Genomic DNA, 20,832 nt, shown 5'->3' with positions numbered 1-20,832 from the left:
GCGGTGCAAGAATCTATATATTTAATTCTCTTAGTCGGCATGCGTGCCCAGGATTTGGCGGCTGAACTCTCGCGACACACTGCGAGAGTTCTGGCGAGAGGACCAGCCAAGTGAGGAGGGAGGAGGAGAGGGGGAGGAAAGGGGCGGTGGTGGGTGGGCAGATGGGGGAGAGAGAAAAGCAGCAGGTGGGCAGACGGGAGGAAGGAAAAAACGGCGGCAAGTGGGTGGATGGGAGAAAAAAGCTGCAGCGGGGGGGAGTGGGCAGGAGAAAGTGGCGGCCGGTGGGGGGGGGAGAAAGCGGCAGCCGGTGGGGGGGAGAAAGCGGTGACTGGTGGGTGGGCTTTGGGGGGGGGGGGGAGAAAGCCAGTGGGGGGGGCTAGAGGCACAGATGGTCTGTGCCTGGTTCAGCTAGTGTAATGTATAATACTGCTCCCCGCTCCCCAGAGGACCTGCAAACTCTGCATCCCAAAATAAAGCCTTTGTCATTGCCCCTCAGCCCCCTATAAACAACTAATCTCATAAGCGGCACTCCCTGCCCTGAATGTGAATTGCCTGCCTCAGCATTAATTTCAAAAAAAAGAAATTTTCTCAGACTTGATTTCCAGTTTGACAGCAGCATCTTTTCATCTCTGAAGAGTTAAAGTTTTGCCCCTAGTCATTCACTCTGTGCTGGCTGGTCATTTGACCTGGTGAAATGAGCAGCTTGTGTGGCTCAGGTTAAAGCTGGGCCTTAGCACTTCTCAGCTGGGGTTGCGCGGGTGGGCGGAGCACCAAACATCACCTAGGGCACCCAAAGCCCTAGGGTGGGCACTGCATCTGGGATGGATTTATTCCCACCTGTAGATCAACGTTTTTCTGCTAGGGCTGCTGTGCCTCTCATAACTGTGTGATGAGCAGACACTCTGAGTGCCACTCACCCTCCTTTCCCTTATACAACAACCTATTCCAGGAGCTGAGTCAAAGGCCCCTAGTTTGACAAGGGTCTCTTTCAGTCCATTTCAGCCTTGGGTTTACTCTTGAAACACACCCTGAAAGGTATTTGTTGGAACTAACACAGCCCAGCATACAAGACCTAGGAGGAAACAGTAGGGAGTGGCTTACCTAGATAACTGAGGGAGGTGGTTGAACTGCAGCTGCTGGAGGGAGGAAAAAACCTGAGGAGATGAACTGAGAAAGACTCACCAAAAGAAACTGGGCAGGCTACAGAAGAAACTGAGGATAAGGAGAGGCAAAAGCTGGAAAGAAACAGATCTACTGTGACAGTTGCTGTTACAAATCCTGAGCAGCAGAGGTCAGCACTGAAAATATCAGGCCTGAGTGTAGCTGTAAGAGAGCCTTGTGGGATTGTGGGAAGGGACCCCAGAGACGGGGGAATGTCAAACTTATATAAAAAGAATATATTTGTATAACTGTCATTGTTTGTTATTATCTCTTGGTGACCTCTTATTTTTAAATGTAGAATCGGCTTATTTTTGTCCATAAATTCTGTTGATCTTACTTGTTTGTTAAATCTCTTTAATTGTTGAGCAGCCAGGGCTTGTTATAAGGGGAAGCCATCAAGAGTCTTGTAAGATGGCATGTATCCTTTACCTAGTGGGAGAGTGTAAGGGTACTCATCCCTCCTTCCCCACTCATAGCCAAGTGAAAATGGTCACTGAAAAGAGTGACCACAGTTGCCATCTAATGCTTTTCTTGCATATTTGTAAATAAATCAGTTCAACATGTCCAAAGCAAGCATCAAAGCTCAGGAACAAGGACAAGGCATTTGGAGAGTATCTGTATACTCCAAACCCATATTGGTTTTAGACTAGTTTACCTGTCATAGAGAATTATGAGAATTGTAATGTAATGAGGACATTGAGAAGTATCTGTAAGAAATCCGGAGCCCCTCCTCACAGAACTACAGTTCCCAGAGTTCCCTGCTGAAGGAGGAATGAAGTCCTAAGTCAGATGAAGTCTGCAGTAAAGATACCAACTTTGTTTCATATTCATGAAAAGCTCTCTGTCAGGTGCACAAAGATATTGAGGAGGTGTTTATGACAAATGCCCCTAGAAGGCTAAAGGCAGTTTCAGGCCCTCCTTTGTATTCATGAGCAGATTTATTCTTCAGGGAAATAATGGCTTCTCCATAGTAGTTGCATTCATTTGCTCTCTTTCAAATGGGAAAAAATGGCAAGCTCACTAGCGTCTCTTCCCAAGAGAGGATAGTTTTCCACCAACACAGAGCTCTCTTTTCTCCACTAAAAACAGATACTCAAGTCAAACAGGCTTTTTTCTATTTTGTCCCAGAAACAGAGGCTTTCATTCAGAGATAAGGCCACTCTGCTTTTAGGTTCTTTCTGGTCACCTGATCAAGCCCTTGGTAACTTTTAGGCTGCTTTAGTCTGCATTCCTGAAATTCCTTATTCCTGGCCCTGCAATTAACAGCTTCAGGTTCACTGCGTTAACAGTAGATTCCATAACTTTCCATTTGTTGTGCCCTTGGATGCTGGACGGCTGCAACAAACAGGCAAAGTTGCACATCAACCTGTGTCTCAAATGCACAACTTGGCAGCTGCAAAAATGCTTGGTGAATGTGAATGTCGTCGTGGAGTCATGTTCAGGTAAAGCATTGCTTTGCATTTGTATACTTGTGCAAGGTTCCCTTACAAAACAAACACCAGCAATCCTGAAAAAGCACTTCTGTTTTGAACCTGTTCATTTCAGTGATTGCATTGGGTAGTCTCTCACACACCTTTGTATTGGACAGAGAATCTTGTGTGGTAGTGTGGCTTTTTCTTTCAATTTACCACTTGGTTTGTGTTTTACTGCTAGGCAATGTTGGTTGCAGCCAGGATGTATGATCACTTTTGGATTAGTTCTTAAAGGGGAGAGAGAGAAGAATGACAAGTGTCCATTTTATAGCAAGAAAAATTATATATGTTCCATGTTGTACAGGCATGTCTTACCACTATGCTGTGTTATGCTCTGCACTCGTTTTTAATACTCTGTTTTGACAATGAATGGTATCAAAACCTTTGGAGTAATGGAAGAAACTGCTTCAGTGCAAACTGTTTAATGTATCTGCATAGCTGAAGCTCAAACTGACATCTCAGCTGAGAAACATTTTGGATGTTTTGAGTGGGATCAGTCTAGGAAAGAATACACCTCTTGAGCTTAGATTTAGTTAGAACACTTTGTACCGGAATTGAAGGGACTTTACAAGGGAATGTGCACTGTAGGTGACCTGTTCTTACTGCAAACTCCCCAGAATTCATAGAAATGCAAAACAGTCTGCCATAACATTGTCTATCCCTTTAGACTAATGCACAGCAGCATTTGCACAATGCCTGCACTGCCCAGGGAGGTGAAAGTGCAAAACACGATAGCTTGTCCTAATATGCGTATGCTTCCATCTTGCAATGTTTCAAAGAAATGGAAGATGCTTTTCTTTCACAGTGCAAAAGAGAAGTAAGATGCATCATCATGTTATGGGCATTTGCATTATAGGAACATCACTTGGAGAGAAAAATCAATACAAAAGTATATGTAAAGGGCTACCTTTTGCTATACTTCTGAGTTCGCTTACAGAATAGGTGGAATGATATCTTTTATTTGATCTGTCAATGAAAGTTAGTAGTTGCTCTTCATAAGACTTCTTCATTTGAGCTCTTTTTCTCTGCTTCACCCCCTGCCCCCCGTTAACAGATGTTCAGTGGTGGGAATGAGAAAGCCTTTTGGATGGTGACACCTATGTTATGGAACAACCTCCACAGCAAACTACACTGGCTAATTTATTGTCTGCTTTCAGGAAGACTTACAGCAATGATTTTTAAGTTTGGGCTCTTAATATGTTTTTAATCTGGCTGTTTGCTTTGTATTATTTAGTGATTTTATTGTTGCTATTTAGCTGTGCTTATTCTATTGTTTTTAAACGGTTACAATTTGCCCTGAGTATTTTTACTTAGAATAGTGTGGTATAAATTATAGTAAATAAATAAAGTGGCCACCAGCTGAATGAAAAGCATGAGATATAGGATCATTCTCTAGCACATCTGCAATCCCCTCTGCCTTGGAATTGGCAGACAGCAACAAACCACCAGAGAGAGAGAGGCAGCACTGTAGACCCTAGAGAGAGACCACTAGAAAGAGAGACAGGCAACAGTGTAGACCCTAGTCCAGACTGTGATCAGTCAGGAATAGCATTTCCTTTTCCCTCTAAAGAGTGAACCAGAAGTGAACCGTGTCATGTCTGTCAGGCAGTGACCTCTAGGGATCAGCCACTCAGCTCACAGTGACCGGGACATAGAGGGTCTGGTGGCAGGAATTGAAGAGGTTCTCTGTTCTCGTTCAGTTGGAGCCAGGCAGGCGATGCAACAGGTTGGCTAGCCAAGCCATGGCTGCAACCAGGAACTCTGCAGGGGCCTGAAGTCTCTACCATGGTTTTGGTGAGTTCTGGGAAGAAGCCAGGGCTTGGCTTTGGAGAAAGGTTTAGCCAGGGAACCGTGTGTTAGATAGCTGGTGTCAGATTTCTTTATTTTAGCGCTTTGCAGATCCTTACAACTAGTCTATTGTGTTTTATCTGTAACGTAAGGATGCATGTTACAGCACTACACCAGGGCCTGGGACACTACGGAAGGCCAGTTGAGAAGACCTTACAGGATGGGATACAACTGAATGAGAGAGGTGATCCCAGAGATATACAGAAGCTAACCCCATATGGGTTTTGTAGGTAAGAAACAGCACTTTGAATTGGACCTGGAAGTGAACAAGCAACCAGTGCAACGACCATAAAAGAGGTGTGACACTATCAAATCTACGGCCACCCATGAGGAGGCGGGCCGCTGTATTCTGGACTAGTTGAAGCTTCCGAATCATTTTCAGTGGCAACCCTAGGTAGAGTGTGTTACAGTAATCCAAACGAGAGGTAACAAAGGCATGAGTTATTGTTGCCAGGGCTGGCCAGTCAAAAAAAGGCTGTAACTGGTGAACCAGCCAAAGCTGGGCAAAGAACCCCTGGCCACGGCCTCCACCTGCTGTTCAAGCAGGAGCCGTGAGTCCAGAAGGGCCCCCAGATAATGAACCGTCTCTCTCAAGGGAAGCACAACCCCGTCAAGAGATAAATTCACACACAGCAATTGGCCAGATCTCAAACTGAACAAGAACAGCTCAGTCTTGGAGGGATTAAGCCTGAGCTTGTTTTGGCCCATCCAGTTCCTGACAACCTCCAGACACTGAGCCAACACATGGATGGCATCACCTGTTTGGCCAGGGGTAGAGATATAAAGCTGAGTATCATCAGCATATTGATGAAAACATATCCCAAACTGACAGATGACCAGGCCCAGTGGCTTCATGTAGATATCAAAAGGAATGGGAGCAAGGACCAAGCCCTGTAGAACCCCACAAGAAAGGGGCCAGGGCACTTAGTTCTTGTTGTCAGTCAGGACCCAACAAATTTTACATTCTGCTATGCAAAACTTGACAACATTATGTGTTATAACAGGGTTAGAATTGGAGAGCAGGAGGGAGATGTAGAATTGGCCTGAGTGACCCGGAGTCTCACCAGTGTTCCGTCAAAGGCATGAGCGCATGCTCAGGCTGAATCAGGAAGGCCACATTTTGAATGCGCATTCGCACACACTGCCTTGATTCTGCTGCCCAGAACAAAACTCATTCCATACACAGATTAAAAAAATTAGAACGCTGGTCTCGACTAATAACGGCAATACAAATGTTTCTAGAGTGGGCAATGGAGGAGGACATGCCCTGTTGTGTTACTGTACACTCCCTAAGGCAGGTAGGCCTTGCCATGATATGTGAACTCATATTTTTGTTATAAGTCAAACTCTGTTGCAAAAAGTTACATTTACCTATCATTCTAATTGCATAGTGAAGATATCCAATTGTAGGAAGCCTGATGGCACACCATCTGTTACTGTTTTATGTATGAAGCCAGAAAAACCAGCCTCGCTTCCAAAACATGTTTGTTTCTAACTTCTAAACTGTAGAGGTGCCTTTTTAAAAATATATATCTATTGTTTCTCATATTTAAAATATCCTTGTGGCAGAATGCTAGCAGCTGACAAATTGATGGAGCCCAAACACCCCCAGTCTGTATGACTGCCCTTTGACATTAGTAAAACATATTGCTCAGACCCTGCTAACTTATCCCAAGTATTCACAGAAAAGTTTTTGTTTGATTGGTTTTTGCACAATGCTACACCTAGCCTCTGTGCCTTGCACAGCTCACAAATATGAAGCAGTCAGTAGAGGTTGTGTGTGTGTGTGTGTGTGTGTTTGCTGGACATACTATCTAGCTGTTCTTGCTCCATGTTTGTTTTCTTTGTGGATTGTTTTGCAGAATAAAGTCATACTTTACAATTATTTATTTAGTTAGATTTATGTACTGCCCTTCCTAAACTAGTCGGAGGGCTCTAGGCCACCTCCAGCCTTGGGGGGGCGGGGTGCCTCTGGGTACCAGTTGCGGGGGAGTAACAGCAGGAGAGAGGGCATGCCCTCAACTCCTGACTGTGGCTTCCAGCGGCATCTGGTGGGCCACTGTATGAAACAGGATGCTGGACTAGATGGGCCTTGGGCCTGATCCAGCAGGGCTGTTCTTATGTTCTTAAAGTGGCTCAGGGTGGTTTACCCCTCATGGATGATTTCAGTCTTATTTTGAACTGACTTGGCTTTACAAAGGAGCATGGTTAGGTTCAGAGGGGGGTTGGAACTACTCCTCGAGGCAGCCAGAAGGTAAAACTGTAATTAAATTACTGGACTCCCTTGTAAACAGCATGCTGGCCTGCCAATGCCCAGTCCTCTATTCCCCACCATTAGTGAAATAGCCACTTCAGCCTTATTGAATGTGCCCCCTGCCCCATCCTTGTGGACCAGATTTCCTACAGATACCAAATTTTGCACAAACAATCCTGCCACTTAAATTAGCTGAATGCACTACTTTTTACGTTGAGTGAAAAGGGGTTTGAGTGAAATATGTTGAGTGAAAGGGTTTTGGGGTTTTTTTGTATTTTAAAAATAAATTCTGAATATAATAATAACAATAATAACTTAACTGTTGTTCTCAACAGATATTTTTATGCTCAGTATTCACACCAGTAATTCAAAAATAACATCCTGGCCAACAGAAGCAGAAGATCTTTATCAGAATCAAATTTACTATGTGTGCTGATTATTTAATAAAATGAATAATGTTTGAAGTTGAAATCCTACAAATTTAAAATTGCTCCCTTTGCAAGCACATTAAGTGTAATAATTTTAAAAATTAATTTATTGAACTTTCCTATAAGTGTAATCTATGCAAAATGATGTTGCCCGGTCCGTGATGGGCCTCACCTCGTAGTGTTCAATAAAGAATTGCATAATGGAAACCTTTTGAAATATAGATAGATAGATAGATAGAACAGCTTTAAAATATGTTAATTGCTTCCAGAGAGAGTTATCCATTACTATATTTACTTATATAGCTTACTATATTTAATCCAGCTAGTCCCCCCCGCCCGCTGCCCAGTGTTTTGATATTATAAATCAGGTAAAGGGTAAAAAATCAGGAGGTCATTTTAAATTCAGAGTCCTGTTCCTTTTGAGTAAATGCAGGTATATATTTAACCTCTACTTTTTAAGGGGGTTGTCTTATATTCAGAGTTGTCTTGGGGTAAATATGCTACTCAACCTTTTTGTTTTTAGGTTTCTAAGCTTGTTTTTTCCAATTCTATAATCTGTGCCCCACTGATTAGAAATACTAATTTCTATGTCTGTTTAATACATAGAATGAACCCTGTCTTGAAGCTGAATGTTCACATAAGCAACATGACACTCTTACTAAATTAACTCCCCCTCACAGACATTTCAGATGGCCCCCTCAGAGAAAGTCTGGGTAAACAGGTCCAGCAACATGTTCTACAGAACAGGCAAGAACTATCAGGCCAAAGGAGGCAAATACTTTCAGAAAGGAAAAGACTATACTTCTGTATTGTCAAAATATTGGGGAATGACAACTTGAGTACTGAAGCTGAGAGCGTATAGTTCTGATCTATTATTCCTATGGGTGATCGCAGGACTTTTCCCTGGGGGTGGATGGGCACAAAGCCAACAATTCTTTACCCCACTCCCTGGAAGTATGCCCAATTGAATTCCTGATATTCCAGGGTGGGTTAGTTTGTTTGTTTGTTTAAACAAATTTGACAAGACACTGCAGATCCCAAAACTGTAGAAGTCCTATCCATGAAAACTATAGAAGTCCTATCTGTTCAGATACTAAAAAGGCTTAATCTGGATTCTTTTTGGGCTCCAGTATGTATTAGGAATGTTACCTGTTTCATTTGATTTGAACAGCATAAGCCTACCCAGGTTTTCTCAGAAGTAAGCCCCGTTGTATGTAATGGGGCTTACTCTCCAATGAGCAAGTTTAGAATTGCAGCCTGAAACATTTTATCCTGGTGTAGCACCCACAGTTTACTATGGTTGCTTTGAGAAATGATTTCATTTGGCCTTTTTCCCAGGGTCTGAACATTTTAAGTGTTCTTGTACCTTTTTATTCTGAGGTATGTTTGTTTTTAAAGTGGGTCACATGGTTCAGCACTGCACGTTTCTCAGCACTTTTTATAAATCTATGTTACCTCCCATGATATTCATTCCTATTTTCCTTACTTATAATGCTGTTTGTGATGTCTGTGTGAGGGAAGTATCTCCATCATTACTGGGCTGAAGTTTTGTTTTCAAGGTTATCAAGTCAGTAACTTGGAAACAAAGGAATCCTAGCACAGCTCAGTCTGGGACAATGAAAAGAAAAGCAACAATTCATTTGAATTTGAAGCATTAGAAACGTTTTCCATTATATAACCTAAAATTACATAATGCATATAAGTGGAAATCCACTTGAGTTCAAGGTAATTTTAAACTGATCTACATGTTCAGGAAAACTACATGGAGGAGCCTTAATTGCCCCATCTCTGACTGCTGGTGAGGTGAGAGCAGTGCATTTTGAAATGCTCTATCATGTTTAAAAAAAGAAAATGCCCTGCATGTAGAGAGCTAATACATAAGGGAGGGAAGATCTGGTGTATCCTTCTTCCTGACTTGCTAATTTTCTATATGAAGGGATATAGCAATAGCAATAGCACTTACATTTATATACTGCTCTATAGCCGAAGCTCTCTAAGCAGTTTACAATGATTTAGCATATTGCCCCCAACATTCTGGGTACTCATTTTACCGACCTTGGAAAGATGGAAGGCTGAGTCAACCTTGAGCCCCTGGTCAGGATCAAACTTGTAACCTTCTGGTTACAGGGCGGCAGTTTTACCACTGTGCCACCAAGATATGGGCTGACGTCCTGACTAAACAGTTCAATGGAAGTCCTATTGGAATTAAGTAGTCCTTTAGAATAACTCCTGAGTAGTAGCTTAGTCTGAATGCCAGCCACTATTTTTACACTGCTCGTGGAAGCAGAACGCTGCTAAGTGAGAAAATTGACCAAAACTGATGTGAGGATGGATCCTAAAATGAGATTTTTCAAACAATGAATGGACCAATGAGGTGGTAGTAGAAGTAGTAATAGTAGCTACTATTGTATGAGAGTTCACTGTATAGTAAGAGTCTAGCGACCCCTTAAAGACCTCTAATCTGATGAGTTTTTGTGGGCCAGAGCCCATTTCATCCAGTCCACGAGAGATTGTGCCAGAATATGTCCGTTAGCCTTTAAGGTGCCACAAGACTCTGTCATTTTTAATGCTGCAGACACAACTATCCCTTTGGAATATACAGTATGTGGTATACAGTCAAGCATATTTTAAAATAGGCATAACCTCCCTAAATGCCTGCCTGGAGGCAGTGATGGGATGGATGAGAGGTAACAAAGTGGGACTGAATACAGATAAGATGGAGGTACTTATTGTGCGGGATCAGAACTCAGGAGATGATTTTGATCCACCTGTTCTGGATGGGGTCACACTTCCCCAGAAGCAACAGGTACTCAGTCTGGGGGTGCTTCTGAACACAAAACTCTCCCTGGTGTCCCAGGTTGAGGCAGTGGCCAGAAATGCCTTTTATCAGTTTTGGCCGAAACTGATAAATTTCCATTTCTTGAAATAAATGACCTCAGAACAGTAGTACATCTGCTGGTCACCTGCAGACATCTTCTTCGCTATGAACCACACTGCTCATTGAGATCATCAGGAGAGGTTTGTCTGCAGTTGCCATCGGCTTCTCTGGTGGCTACTCAGGGACGGGCCTTCTCCATTGCTGCCCCGAGGCTTTGGAACACACTTCCTGCTGAAATAAGAGCCTCCCCATCTCTTACAACTTTTGTTCATCCAGTCTTTTAATTAGATACTGTTTTAATTGTGTTTTAATAGTTTTAACTTTTTAATTTTAATTGTTGAAATGTTTTAATCTTTTATTGGCTGTTTTTATTGTTTTGTAAACCACCCAGAGAATTTGTGTTTCGGGCAGTATAGAAATGTATTAAATAAAATAATAATAAATAAATAAATTGTTTTTTTAATAGAAAACTGGACTGAATAAACCAGAACCTTTTCTTTAAATGTTCATAATGGGTTACTAGGTGGCATTGATATGTTTTTATTAATCTCTTCATTCTTTCCACCCTTCTTAGATTATGGGAAAAGAGGCCTCAATACATGTGAAGGATTGAATACAGTATGTTGAAGACTTCCATCTGGATTATGGATTATTGCTTTGCTAGAATCGCTTGATTGATGAATTCAGAGGTTTGGCTGACTGGCAGAAGACATTTAGCGATGCATCATCTCTTTGGGCTTGTTTTGGGACAAAAGGACCTTTCGCGTGCAGGGGACCTCTTTTCCTTAGACGATTCTGAGATAGAGGGATGCCTTTCAGAAGCTCTAGAGCAAATAAAAGCAATTAGTTCATCTCCAGTAAGTAAAATATTTAATGCTCCCTCTCTGAGTGCATGAGATGAAATGTATAATAAGGATGAGAAAAAATTAACATGTCAAATAGCCATTCAGGCTACTACATCATACTGTATTTGCAAGCAATTGCATGCTCTAGTTTTCCAGCTGAAAACTAAACTAAAAAAACCACACCTTTTATTTTTACCAGTTAAATCCCACTAGAGGGCATCAGTGATGCATAATTGGTGTGATATAGAGGAGAGGAACTCTTCCTTATGCAGGCCAAGTGTGATGAATGATCAGCTTTTCTAGTATTCATTTTTCAACACCTCTGATACACAAATCCATGATTTATTTGATATTGTGACTTCATGATGCAAGGACTCAAAACATCTATGAGGGCAGAGTAATCATTACCCATGCTGAAAGTAAAGAGGAGGGACTGTGGTGCATTGTGATGTGATCTGCAAAGGAATGGAACACAATTTCACACGATTTTCAAGTTCAGAAACATTTGTAAATGTGGTGGTTCCTTGAATCACCTGTTGCTCTACTAACTTACCCCTGATAACTTGGCAAAGCGGCACCTTTTGACGTGGTGATTCTCTTTATTTAGCAGTAGGAGAGTAACTGGCCCTATCGACCCCCAGCACAATACTTCCAGTGATTGTTGCTGGTGTCTGTCTTAAGTTTCTTTTAGATTGTGAGCCCTTTGGGACAGCGTTCTATCTTATTTTTATTTATTATTTCTCTGTGTAAACCACCCTGAGCCATTTTTGGAAGGGCGGTATAGAAATTGAATAACTAACTAACTAACTACATATCAAGTGGGAAGGGAAGGAGTCATGGACAGCAACATAAATTCTAATTTTCTATGGATGGAGACTTCGTGTCTTTCTAATATTTCTAGTATTTGGTTTTTTAAAATAACAAAAATACAAGCAGAGCCTACTGCTTGTAATATCATATATGGCAACAGTGTGATTGCTATCCAAAAATGCTTCTGCATGGTGAAGACTTGATGAGGAAGGTTTCTAATGTATGTAATTGGCTTCCTACACAGATGTCTATGATTGTGCACTAAGTCTTCATACCAGTACCACTACTCCGAGAACACAATCCTATGGTGAAAAAGTGCACTTCTAGTTAAGAAGCATTTGGGACATTCTATGGCTGGTCTAAAAAAAAGTTCTGGGTCATAAGTGTTGGCTTATATAAAATGAAAGAGCAAATGGATTGTATATACTTATAGGTCATACTTCTATGACTAAATTTCATGAGGGATAACAGACTGATGTTGAATCCAAACAAGACAGAGGTACTGTCTGTAGTGGGTTGAGATCCGAGAGATAGTTTAGATCTGCCTATTCTGGATGGGGTTACACTCCCCCTAAAAGATCAGGTTTGTAGTCTGGAAGTACGCCTGGATCCCATACTCTCCCTGGTTTCTCAGGTAAAGGCTGTGGCCAGGAGTGCTTTTTATCAGCTTTGGCTGATATGCCAGATACATCCATTCTTGGAGACTAGTGATCTTAAAACGGTGGTACATATGCTGGTAACCTCTAGGCTTGACTACTTTAATGTACTCTACGTGGGGCTGCCTTTGTACGTAGTTCGGAAACTACAATTGATACAGAATACGACAGCCAGACTGGTCTCTGGGTTTACCCGGAGAGAACATATAACACCAATTCTAAAAGAACTGCACTGGCTGCCGATAGGTTTCTGAACGAAATACAGAGTGCTTGTTATTACCTATAAGGCCCTTAACGGCTTAGGTCCAGGGTATTTAAGAGAGTGTCTTCTCTGTCGTGAACCTTGTCGCCCATTAAGATTAGGCATGTGCCCGAAACGTTTCGGAGGCCATTGTAAAGGCCTCCGAAACGTTTCGGCGCTGGGGCGTTTTTCGGTGTTTTGGCACCGGCGGGGGTAGTACTTTAAGGGCCGGGGAGGGTGTACTCACCCCCCCGCTGTGTTTCCCCCGCCGGCACTCTGTAAATTTCAAGCTCCTCAGGGCGGCAGCGTTCCTCCCTGCCGCCCCGTTCCCTCCCGTCGGCCGGAAGTGGCCGGAAGTTGCAAGCGCGCGTGCTGAAGACCATTCGTGCACATCCCTAATTAAGATCATCTGGAGAGGTCCAATTGCAGTTGCTGCAAACTCGTTTGGTGGCAACTTGGGACCTGGCCTTTTCTGTGGCTGCCCCAGAGCTTTGGAACATGCTCCCTGCTGAAATAAGAGCATCTCCTTCTCTGTTTACTTTTAGGAGGACCCTGAAGATGTACCTGTTTTCCCAGACCTTCAACTGAGATTCGATTTTTAAATTTTAATGTGTTTTTATCTGTGATTTTTATCTTTTAATGAATTTTAAATGTGTTATATTTTCTGTTTTAATTCTGTATACCGCCTAGAGATTTTTATATTAGGCGGTATTTAAACTCAATAAATAATAATAAATTTGGATAGTCAATCTACAGCCTCAGCCTGGCCTGACGCAGGGGGTGAATTCTTGAAAAATTGTCCCCAGGAATAGTTTGGTATTCCTTCAATTTGTTACGGTAGTGAAGTGAAGTAAAGAAAATAAAAAGAGCCACCTAGAGCATATCTGGAAAGTTTATAGTGTATCTGGAAGGAGTGAGGAAGACTGGAGTGGGGGTGGAGGGGCTAGCTGAGAGGCTGAGGAAACTGACTCACCTTGTCCTGAGCTGGAAGATTTGCGGAGCCAGCCCTGCCGCTTCCATCTTGACCAGAAGAGAAGACCTGCTTCTGGAATTCATTCTGTCAGCCTTAGCCGCTGTCCTGATTGCCCTGACGAGCTGAAGTTGTGAGGGCCAGTTTTATCAGCCAAGTTCCAGAGTCCATGTGAGAGATGGGGTCTTGGGGAGTTTGGCATAAAAGGGCAGAAGCAAGCCAGCTGTTGGCATAGTTGCTGGTGCGGGCACTGGTAGGTGACCGCCGGAGCTGGCCACCAAAGGAGGCTGGACTTTCGTGCTGGGCCTTTGGTGTTGGATTGAAGGCTGAGGAAGAGTTATGCTCAAGGTCCTCCCAGTTTTAGTTTAGGGCAGGGTGGATTTGATTTAAATCAAACTGATTTAAATCACGATTTAAATCACAATTTAAATCACGATTTAAATCACTAGCAGGGTGGATAAAAATAAAAAAAATCTGATTTAAATCAAAAAAATCCAATTTAAATCAAAAAAATCGGATTTTTTTGATTTAAATCGGATTTTTTTGATTTTTATCCACCCTGCTAGTGATTTAAATCATGATTTAAATCAGTTTGATTTAAATCAAATCCACCCTGGTTTAGGGTTTTTTGTTTTTTGTTTTGTTTTTAAATTGGTTTGAGCCAGGCTGCTCACAGGGAAGTTACTAGGCTCCCTTGTTAAGGATGGAGCGTTGGGATGGCTATTTCAGTAATGGTGGGGAATAGAGGATTGGGCGTTGGCAGGCCAGCATGCCATTACAGGGAAGGGAGTCCAGTAATTTAATTACTGTTTTCCCTTCTGGCTGGCCTGGCAATTCTCAGGCCTTGGGGAGTAGTTCCAACTCCCCACTAAACCTAGAAAAATGCTCCTTTATAATGCCAGGTAAGTTCAAAGTAAGATCGGTTTTATTTTATTCTGTGTGTGTTGTGCCTGCAAGTTATCATCCAGCACTGCTGTTCAGGATTGTTAGGGGTTTAATTCAAGTCCCTTCTTTCAAATTTCCCCCCTAAAACAATGTCTCACTGTGATTGATTGATTGATTGATTGATTGTTAGATTTATATACCGCCTTTCATTAAAAACAATCCCAAGGTGGTTTACAAAAGTTAAAACACATAATAAAAATGAGTTCAACGTGTTTAGCTAAAAATATAAAAACAATCCGATATTAAAATACATAATATACAAACACAGAAAAACTATACATGGGTGCATTCAATGAGTTCTTTGTAGATCAAATATCTCACATTTGGGCTGATTGTGGACTACAGTATGTGTGCAGGGCCAGTTAGGGAGATGTCCAGCAATTCCTCTTGGAAGATTAGATTGGATCAGTTTCAGTTTGTGACTCTTGAGGATGTGGACAAGCTGCTTGGAGTGGTATGGCCTCCCACCTGTTCTTTGGATCCTTGCCTAACATGACTGATTTCATCTTGCCAGGGAGGTCGCTGGAGCTGGCCTAGTTGATACCATTAATACCTCACTTAGGGAGGGCAGGATGCCACCTGCTAGATGTTAGTTAGACCTCTTCTGAAAAAGCCTGCTCTGGATCCCCCTGGTGAGGGATAATTATAGGCCAGTCTTCAACCTCCTGTGACTGGGTAAGATGATTGAGAAGGTGGTAGCTGACCAGCTCCAAGCAGTCTCGGAGGATTATCTAGTTTCAAACTGTCTTTAGAGCAGACTATGGGGTTGAGACAGCCTTGGTTGGCCTGATAGATGACCTTTGCCAGGGAATTGGCAGTGTGACTCTGCTGGTTCTTTTGGATCTCTCAGCAGCTTTTGATACCATTGACCATGGTATCCTTCTGGATCGCCTGAGAGGTTTGGGGTAGGAGACACTGTTTTACAGTGGTTCTGCTCCTATGTCTTGGGTAGAGTTCAGATGATGGCTCTTGGTGACAGTTGCTCTTCAAAATGGGATTTGCTGTATGGAGTCCCTCAGGGCTTCATTCTCTCTCTAATGCTTTTTAACATCTAAATGAACCTGCTGGGTGAGGCCATCAGGGGATTTGGTGCAGCATATCAATATGCTGATAATACCCAAATCTCTTTCTCCTTACCATCAATATCAGGAAATGGCATTTGCCCCTTAAATGCCTGCCTAAAGGCAGTAATGGGCTAGATGAGGGGTAATCAGAGGCGTAAATATAGGGGGGGCAGGGGGGGCACGTGCCCCGGGCACCATCTTTTCTGCTCACGTGGGGGGCGCCGCCATGACAAAAAAATTATTATTATTATTATTTTATTTTTTGTTAATACAAATGTTTCCTGCTCGGTGCAGCAGCGCTGCAGCAGTCAAGGGAGCGCGTCGGCGCCCCCTCCCCCACAAGCGGTCCCTTCCGCGCTGCCCGCGCCCCCCCATTGCTTTGCTGGCGCCTGGCAGCCAGTCAGTGGCCTGGCTTGGCGGCGGCGGCGGATTGTGTGGAAAAACCTAAGTATAATGTAGTATGTTGGGGGGGCGGGGGGGGCGCCATTTCAGTGCTTGCCCCGGGCACTGTTTTCCCTAGTTACGCCTCTGGGGGTAATAAACTGAAGCTGAATCCAAGCAAGATGGAGGTGTTCATAGTTGGGGATCATAATCTGCAAGACGGGATAGAATGTCCTGTTCTGGATGGGGTTACACTCCCACAGAAAGAACAGGTCCGTAGCTTGGGAGTGCTCTTCGACTTGGGTCTCATCCTGCTGCCTCAGGTTTCGATACCATCAATGGCCAGTATTGCTTTTTACCACCTGCAATTGATTAGACAACTCCACCTGTTCCTTGTGGAGAATGAACTGAAAACAGTGGTACACCAGTTTGTAACCTCCAGGAAGTTTTACAGACAGGGCTTTCTCCCCAAATCTACTCCTGATTGGAGTGTGCCAGTTCACATATTCGCTGGATTTAACCCGACCTCCCTGTGGGCTATCAGGGACCAGGACAGACAGGGCTTTGTTTTTATGCGAAGGGGGACTGTGAATTCTGGCTTAGCCCGAATTATGTCTGGGGTAAAAAAATCCTCTATTTCCAGGAGCTTTTGAAAAAAACTCTGGGGCTTCTGCTTTCTCCGAAGGTGTTGATGGAGGTGCTGATGGCTATGTGAATGGTCCATCTAATCCTTCAAATTAAAATGCCTCCAATCTGCTGTGAAGCAGATTCACTCTTCAGATACCTCGAGGCATAGAGCCATGTGTGAAAAACCTCCAGGTTATAAGAAGATTATCTTCCATGGAGACCTTCAGGAGAGCCTTAAAGACCCATCTTTTTAGCCTGGCTTTTAATTCTATTTAGTTTTAATTTTAATGAGCTTGGTTTAAAAGTTTTTATTATTTTAATTGTTTTATTATGTGTTTTTTATTTTAATGTAAACCATCCTGAGCCACTTTAGGAAGGGCAGTATGTAAATTGATTGATTGATTGATTGAATTAATATAGCCTATTTGCTTAATGATGACACTTGTTTATTGCTTTATTGTTTTTGTGAGCCACCCCAAGCAGTATTGTACTAGAGGAGTGACATAAAAATATTTTAATAAATTTAAAAATAAACCTCGGGCTATCGTATAGCTTAACAAATTGTTTTGTCTCAACTAGGACTACCAAAGTAATGACAACGACCAGGCAGTTGTGGAGATCTGTATCACACGTATCACCACGGCCATTAGAGAGACAGAGTCCATTGAGAAACATGGGAAAGCCCTTGTGGCTCTTTGGGAATCATGTTTAGAGCACAATCTGAAACCTTCTGGAAAGGATGAAGACACACCCCATGCGAAGATTGCATCTGATATTATGAGCTGCATTTTACAGGTAAGACTGCATTGCAAGGAGTATTGTGTTATAGGAAAGCACGCATGCCTTGAGAATGATCAATGCTTTAATAAACAGCCAGACTTTTAGCTGGAGTGGTATTTGTTAGTAGGTGAAGGTCCCTCAGCTTAATTCAGAATTGGTTTTGATTTATTTGATTTATTTTGTTTTATTTTATTTATTTTTAACATCTGTATATTGCCTAAAGTACAAATCTTTAGGCGGTTTATATAAAATGTAAAATAGAGCAAACTTTTAAAACCATAGCCAGTGAGATATTCACAAGGCCAGAAAACTCTTTTAAAAAGAAACAAAACTCACCTGTTGGTTTTCCCCCAGGATTACAAGGTTGGCTGCACCTTACGATATTTCCTTATTTTCAGAAGGCAACACATCTCAGCACTTTTTGTGCTCTGACTTATGCTGAGATGCATTGCCTTTTGGTTGGTCCCAGCTCAGAAAATCACTGGTCAGGAAGCAGTCATTGACAAGACACAACGCTGATCCAGAAAGTAAATGTGTGTGTGTGTGTGTGTGTGTGTGTGTGTGTACATATACATACTCACACTGCCTGACATCCTTAACAAAGCGCCAGTATGGGCAGGGCAAGGATGGTGGAAAACGAGCCACAGTTTCAGCTCACTAGCCTCACCCTGTCTGGACTGCTTCTCTGTCTCTCGCCCTGCCCGGCCCTGGCATTAAACCTAGGCACACAGGCTGATATGTGTTGGGTTGGAGATAACCTGGCAAACACCAGAGACGAGAGCGGATGAGTTGCAGCTGTAGCTCATTTTCCACCAGTCCCACCCATTACGGCTCCCCCTGCGAAGCGCTTGTGGAGGGCTATGGTGCTAGCACTAAGCTCTTGCACTAGATGCTTGCAGTAAGTTTCAAGCTTGCGTTGCAGGGTAGTGTTGCGCAAGTGCCAGAATACTTGCACTTGCGCAACGGTGGCAGATCTAATTTGTTTGGAAGGGAACTTTTGCACAAGTGTGTAAATCCTTGTTGGTACTGCAATGATATGACCTTGCACCAGTCCAACTTTGCTCATTTTTGCTGACTAACATGGTAAACACTTCATTAAGATGTTGGCCGCTAAAACCTCAAATCTGACCTACTAGGGTAGCGTTTAGAATCAGCCAATCAGGCAAATCTCCCTCCCCCCGCTGTGTTGTACCTTCTGTTGTTTGTTTATCCCTCCAGTTCTTTAAATGGTCCTTGCCGTTGTAGTTGCTTTCTGAGTTTTAATCCTGCGTTTCCTGAAAGCAAACTTCCAACAGTACTAAAATATATCTTGCTAGCTAACCCTGGCTACCATTCAGGAGTCACCCGAAAGGCTCAGGTTGCTTTAAACATCATATTAATCTGTTTTGGCTCCTGGATGTTTTCATCCAAAAGGAATAAGAACATGATATTAGAGAGGGACAGAAAGCTTCTGGTCCTGATTTCACATCAATGCAAGGGCAAATTAAAAATCTCCATATGCCCAGTTCTGTTCATGTCAACTTCAAAACTCTAGGACGAGATCCAAGTAAACATTATACAATGAAGAATGGGGGGGAAGAAACCACCTTATCCTGGATCCAAGATGGGTGTTGATTTCCAAAAATATAATCATTTCATAAACAGAACAAGCCCCCATTGTCTCTACTTCACTTGTTATTGTAACTCTGTCATAACAAAGGTCCTGTTGGCTGAAGTGTAATAATTACCATCAAATCTGCTTCATGCATTCAAGATGCACACAAGTGACATGTGATTAGAAGCCACCCGTTGATTTCGGTGTCCTTAGGCTCTCTGTCCCTAGTACTTCTGTTATTCCCATTACAGGAAAGTGAGCCAGAAAGAAGGAGAGACAACCTAATAGTATAAATTTGCTAGTCTGGCTGGGCAGCTCTAGGATAGGTCCAATTTGCACAAGAAACCTGAGCTTGGGCAACAATTGTGGGGAAAGAAGCAGTGGAGCCAAGTACAATTCCAGAGGAGCAAACCTGCATCCTTGCATTGACCCCCTGCTAACTGAGCAAAGAGGCACCTTTTTTTAACATGGTGATTGATTCTGTTTATTTAGCAGGGGGAGAGCAACTGAGCCTATCCATCCCCAGCACAGCATTCCTCCAGTGGCTGTTGCTGATGTCTGTCTTATGTTTCTTTTTTAGATTGTGAGCCCATTGGGGACAGAGAGCCACTTTTTAAATTTATTATATCTATGTAAATTGCTTTGGGAACTTTTGTAGAAAAGCAGTTATGTAAATATTTGTTGTTTTCATATAATGCATTCTGGGATGCAGCTTCAAATTTGGGGCAGCTGCACATGATCAGGCACCTTCTGCAGCATTGCAAGACATTTTGGGGTGCACCTCTTAGGTCATGTAAAGCAGCTACTTGGCACGAGTGAGAAAAAATATCTTGGCCCAACCTAAAGCTGACATGAAACTAATCTGACCGTTTCATTTTCATTTAGTGTGAAAACATTTTAACTGTTTTATATTGTGTTTACATTTGTAATATTTTAACTTTGCACACTGCCTAGGAATTCTTCACACAGCAGGCTTTACCACAAGTTTTCTGCAACTGCAAACTCAAAAGTTGTCCCAAAAATCCAATGCAAAAAGTGGTTTTTTTAACCCCAGATATAAATTGGACTGAATTCTAATGTGCAATGAGAAACCCGAAATGTATGAAATGCTCCCTGACAGTGTTCCCTCTAAGGCGTGCACACATGCCTGCATTCACAAATTTATCGATGTCCACTCAGTAAATTTTAGATCACATTCAGGTTGAAGCAGGAAGGCCCCATTCTGAATACAGGTGTGCACAGACTGCCTTGATACTGTCGCCCAGAAAAGCCAGCCGATCGCTGCCGCTCTAGGCAGCGCAGCTCATTTGCCCCAGCCCCCTATGGAGGAGCACGTGACACTGGGAGCTATTTCCCATTGGTCAGGCGTTCCTCCGGTGGCGGGGCCAGGAGTAGCCTAGTTGTGTACTGCACCATTTTGGGCTCCCGGGAAAAAGGGCAGAATATAATATGTCAAAACATTAATAAATAAATAAGTATTAAGGAATAATAATAAGCAAGTATAATGCAGCTGCACAGGCTTTAATTAAAAAACAAAACAAAAAACCCAACAACAACAAAAACAAACAAAAAACTACCTCAAAACAAATATCTTTTTCTCAGATCCCCACACAGTGGGCTCTACCCTCCCTTGCCTGGCAGCAAGCCTGGAGGGCGGTGGGACCCCCCAGTGGCATACCCCCTGCCCAGTGCTGCCTGTGCTAGACCCTTGGGGTCTACTCGCGTGACTTCACATGCGGCCACTCGTGTGACTTCACATGCGGAAAGGTGGGATCAGCCACATAATGAAGGGCTGGATCAACCACACAATAAAAGGCTGGGGCAGAGGCAGGGTTAGATCATTGGCACGGTGCCTGGGATGCCGGTCTCAGCCTGGTG

At 42.9% G+C, this 20,832-nt stretch overlaps 1 protein-coding gene across 8 annotated transcripts in view; it reads left to right on the top strand.

Moving 5' to 3' along the window:
• Positions 1–20,832, top strand: part of VEPH1 (ventricular zone expressed PH domain containing 1) — a 221,294-nt gene that overhangs the window by 7,605 nt on the left and 192,857 nt on the right. For all 8 annotated transcript variants that reach the window (XR_008320208.1, XM_053312344.1, XM_053312345.1 and 5 more), the window contains exons 3-4: positions 10,616–10,898; positions 17,160–17,375. Coding sequence is in view for 7 of the 8 variants with exons in the window: in XM_053312344.1 (XP_053168319.1) it covers positions 10,719–10,898; positions 17,160–17,375 (396 nt within the window). In the remaining variant the exon portion in view is untranslated. The remainder of the gene's footprint in view (positions 1–10,615; positions 10,899–17,159; positions 17,376–20,832) is intronic.

This window comes from Hemicordylus capensis, chromosome 3, assembly GCF_027244095.1.
Source record: "Hemicordylus capensis ecotype Gifberg chromosome 3, rHemCap1.1.pri, whole genome shotgun sequence".
In the NCBI taxonomy this organism is placed as follows: domain Eukaryota; kingdom Metazoa; phylum Chordata; class Lepidosauria; order Squamata; family Cordylidae; genus Hemicordylus; species Hemicordylus capensis.
The sequence above is the reverse complement of the archived record's forward strand: the minus strand, read 5'-3'. Positions and strand labels throughout refer to the sequence as shown.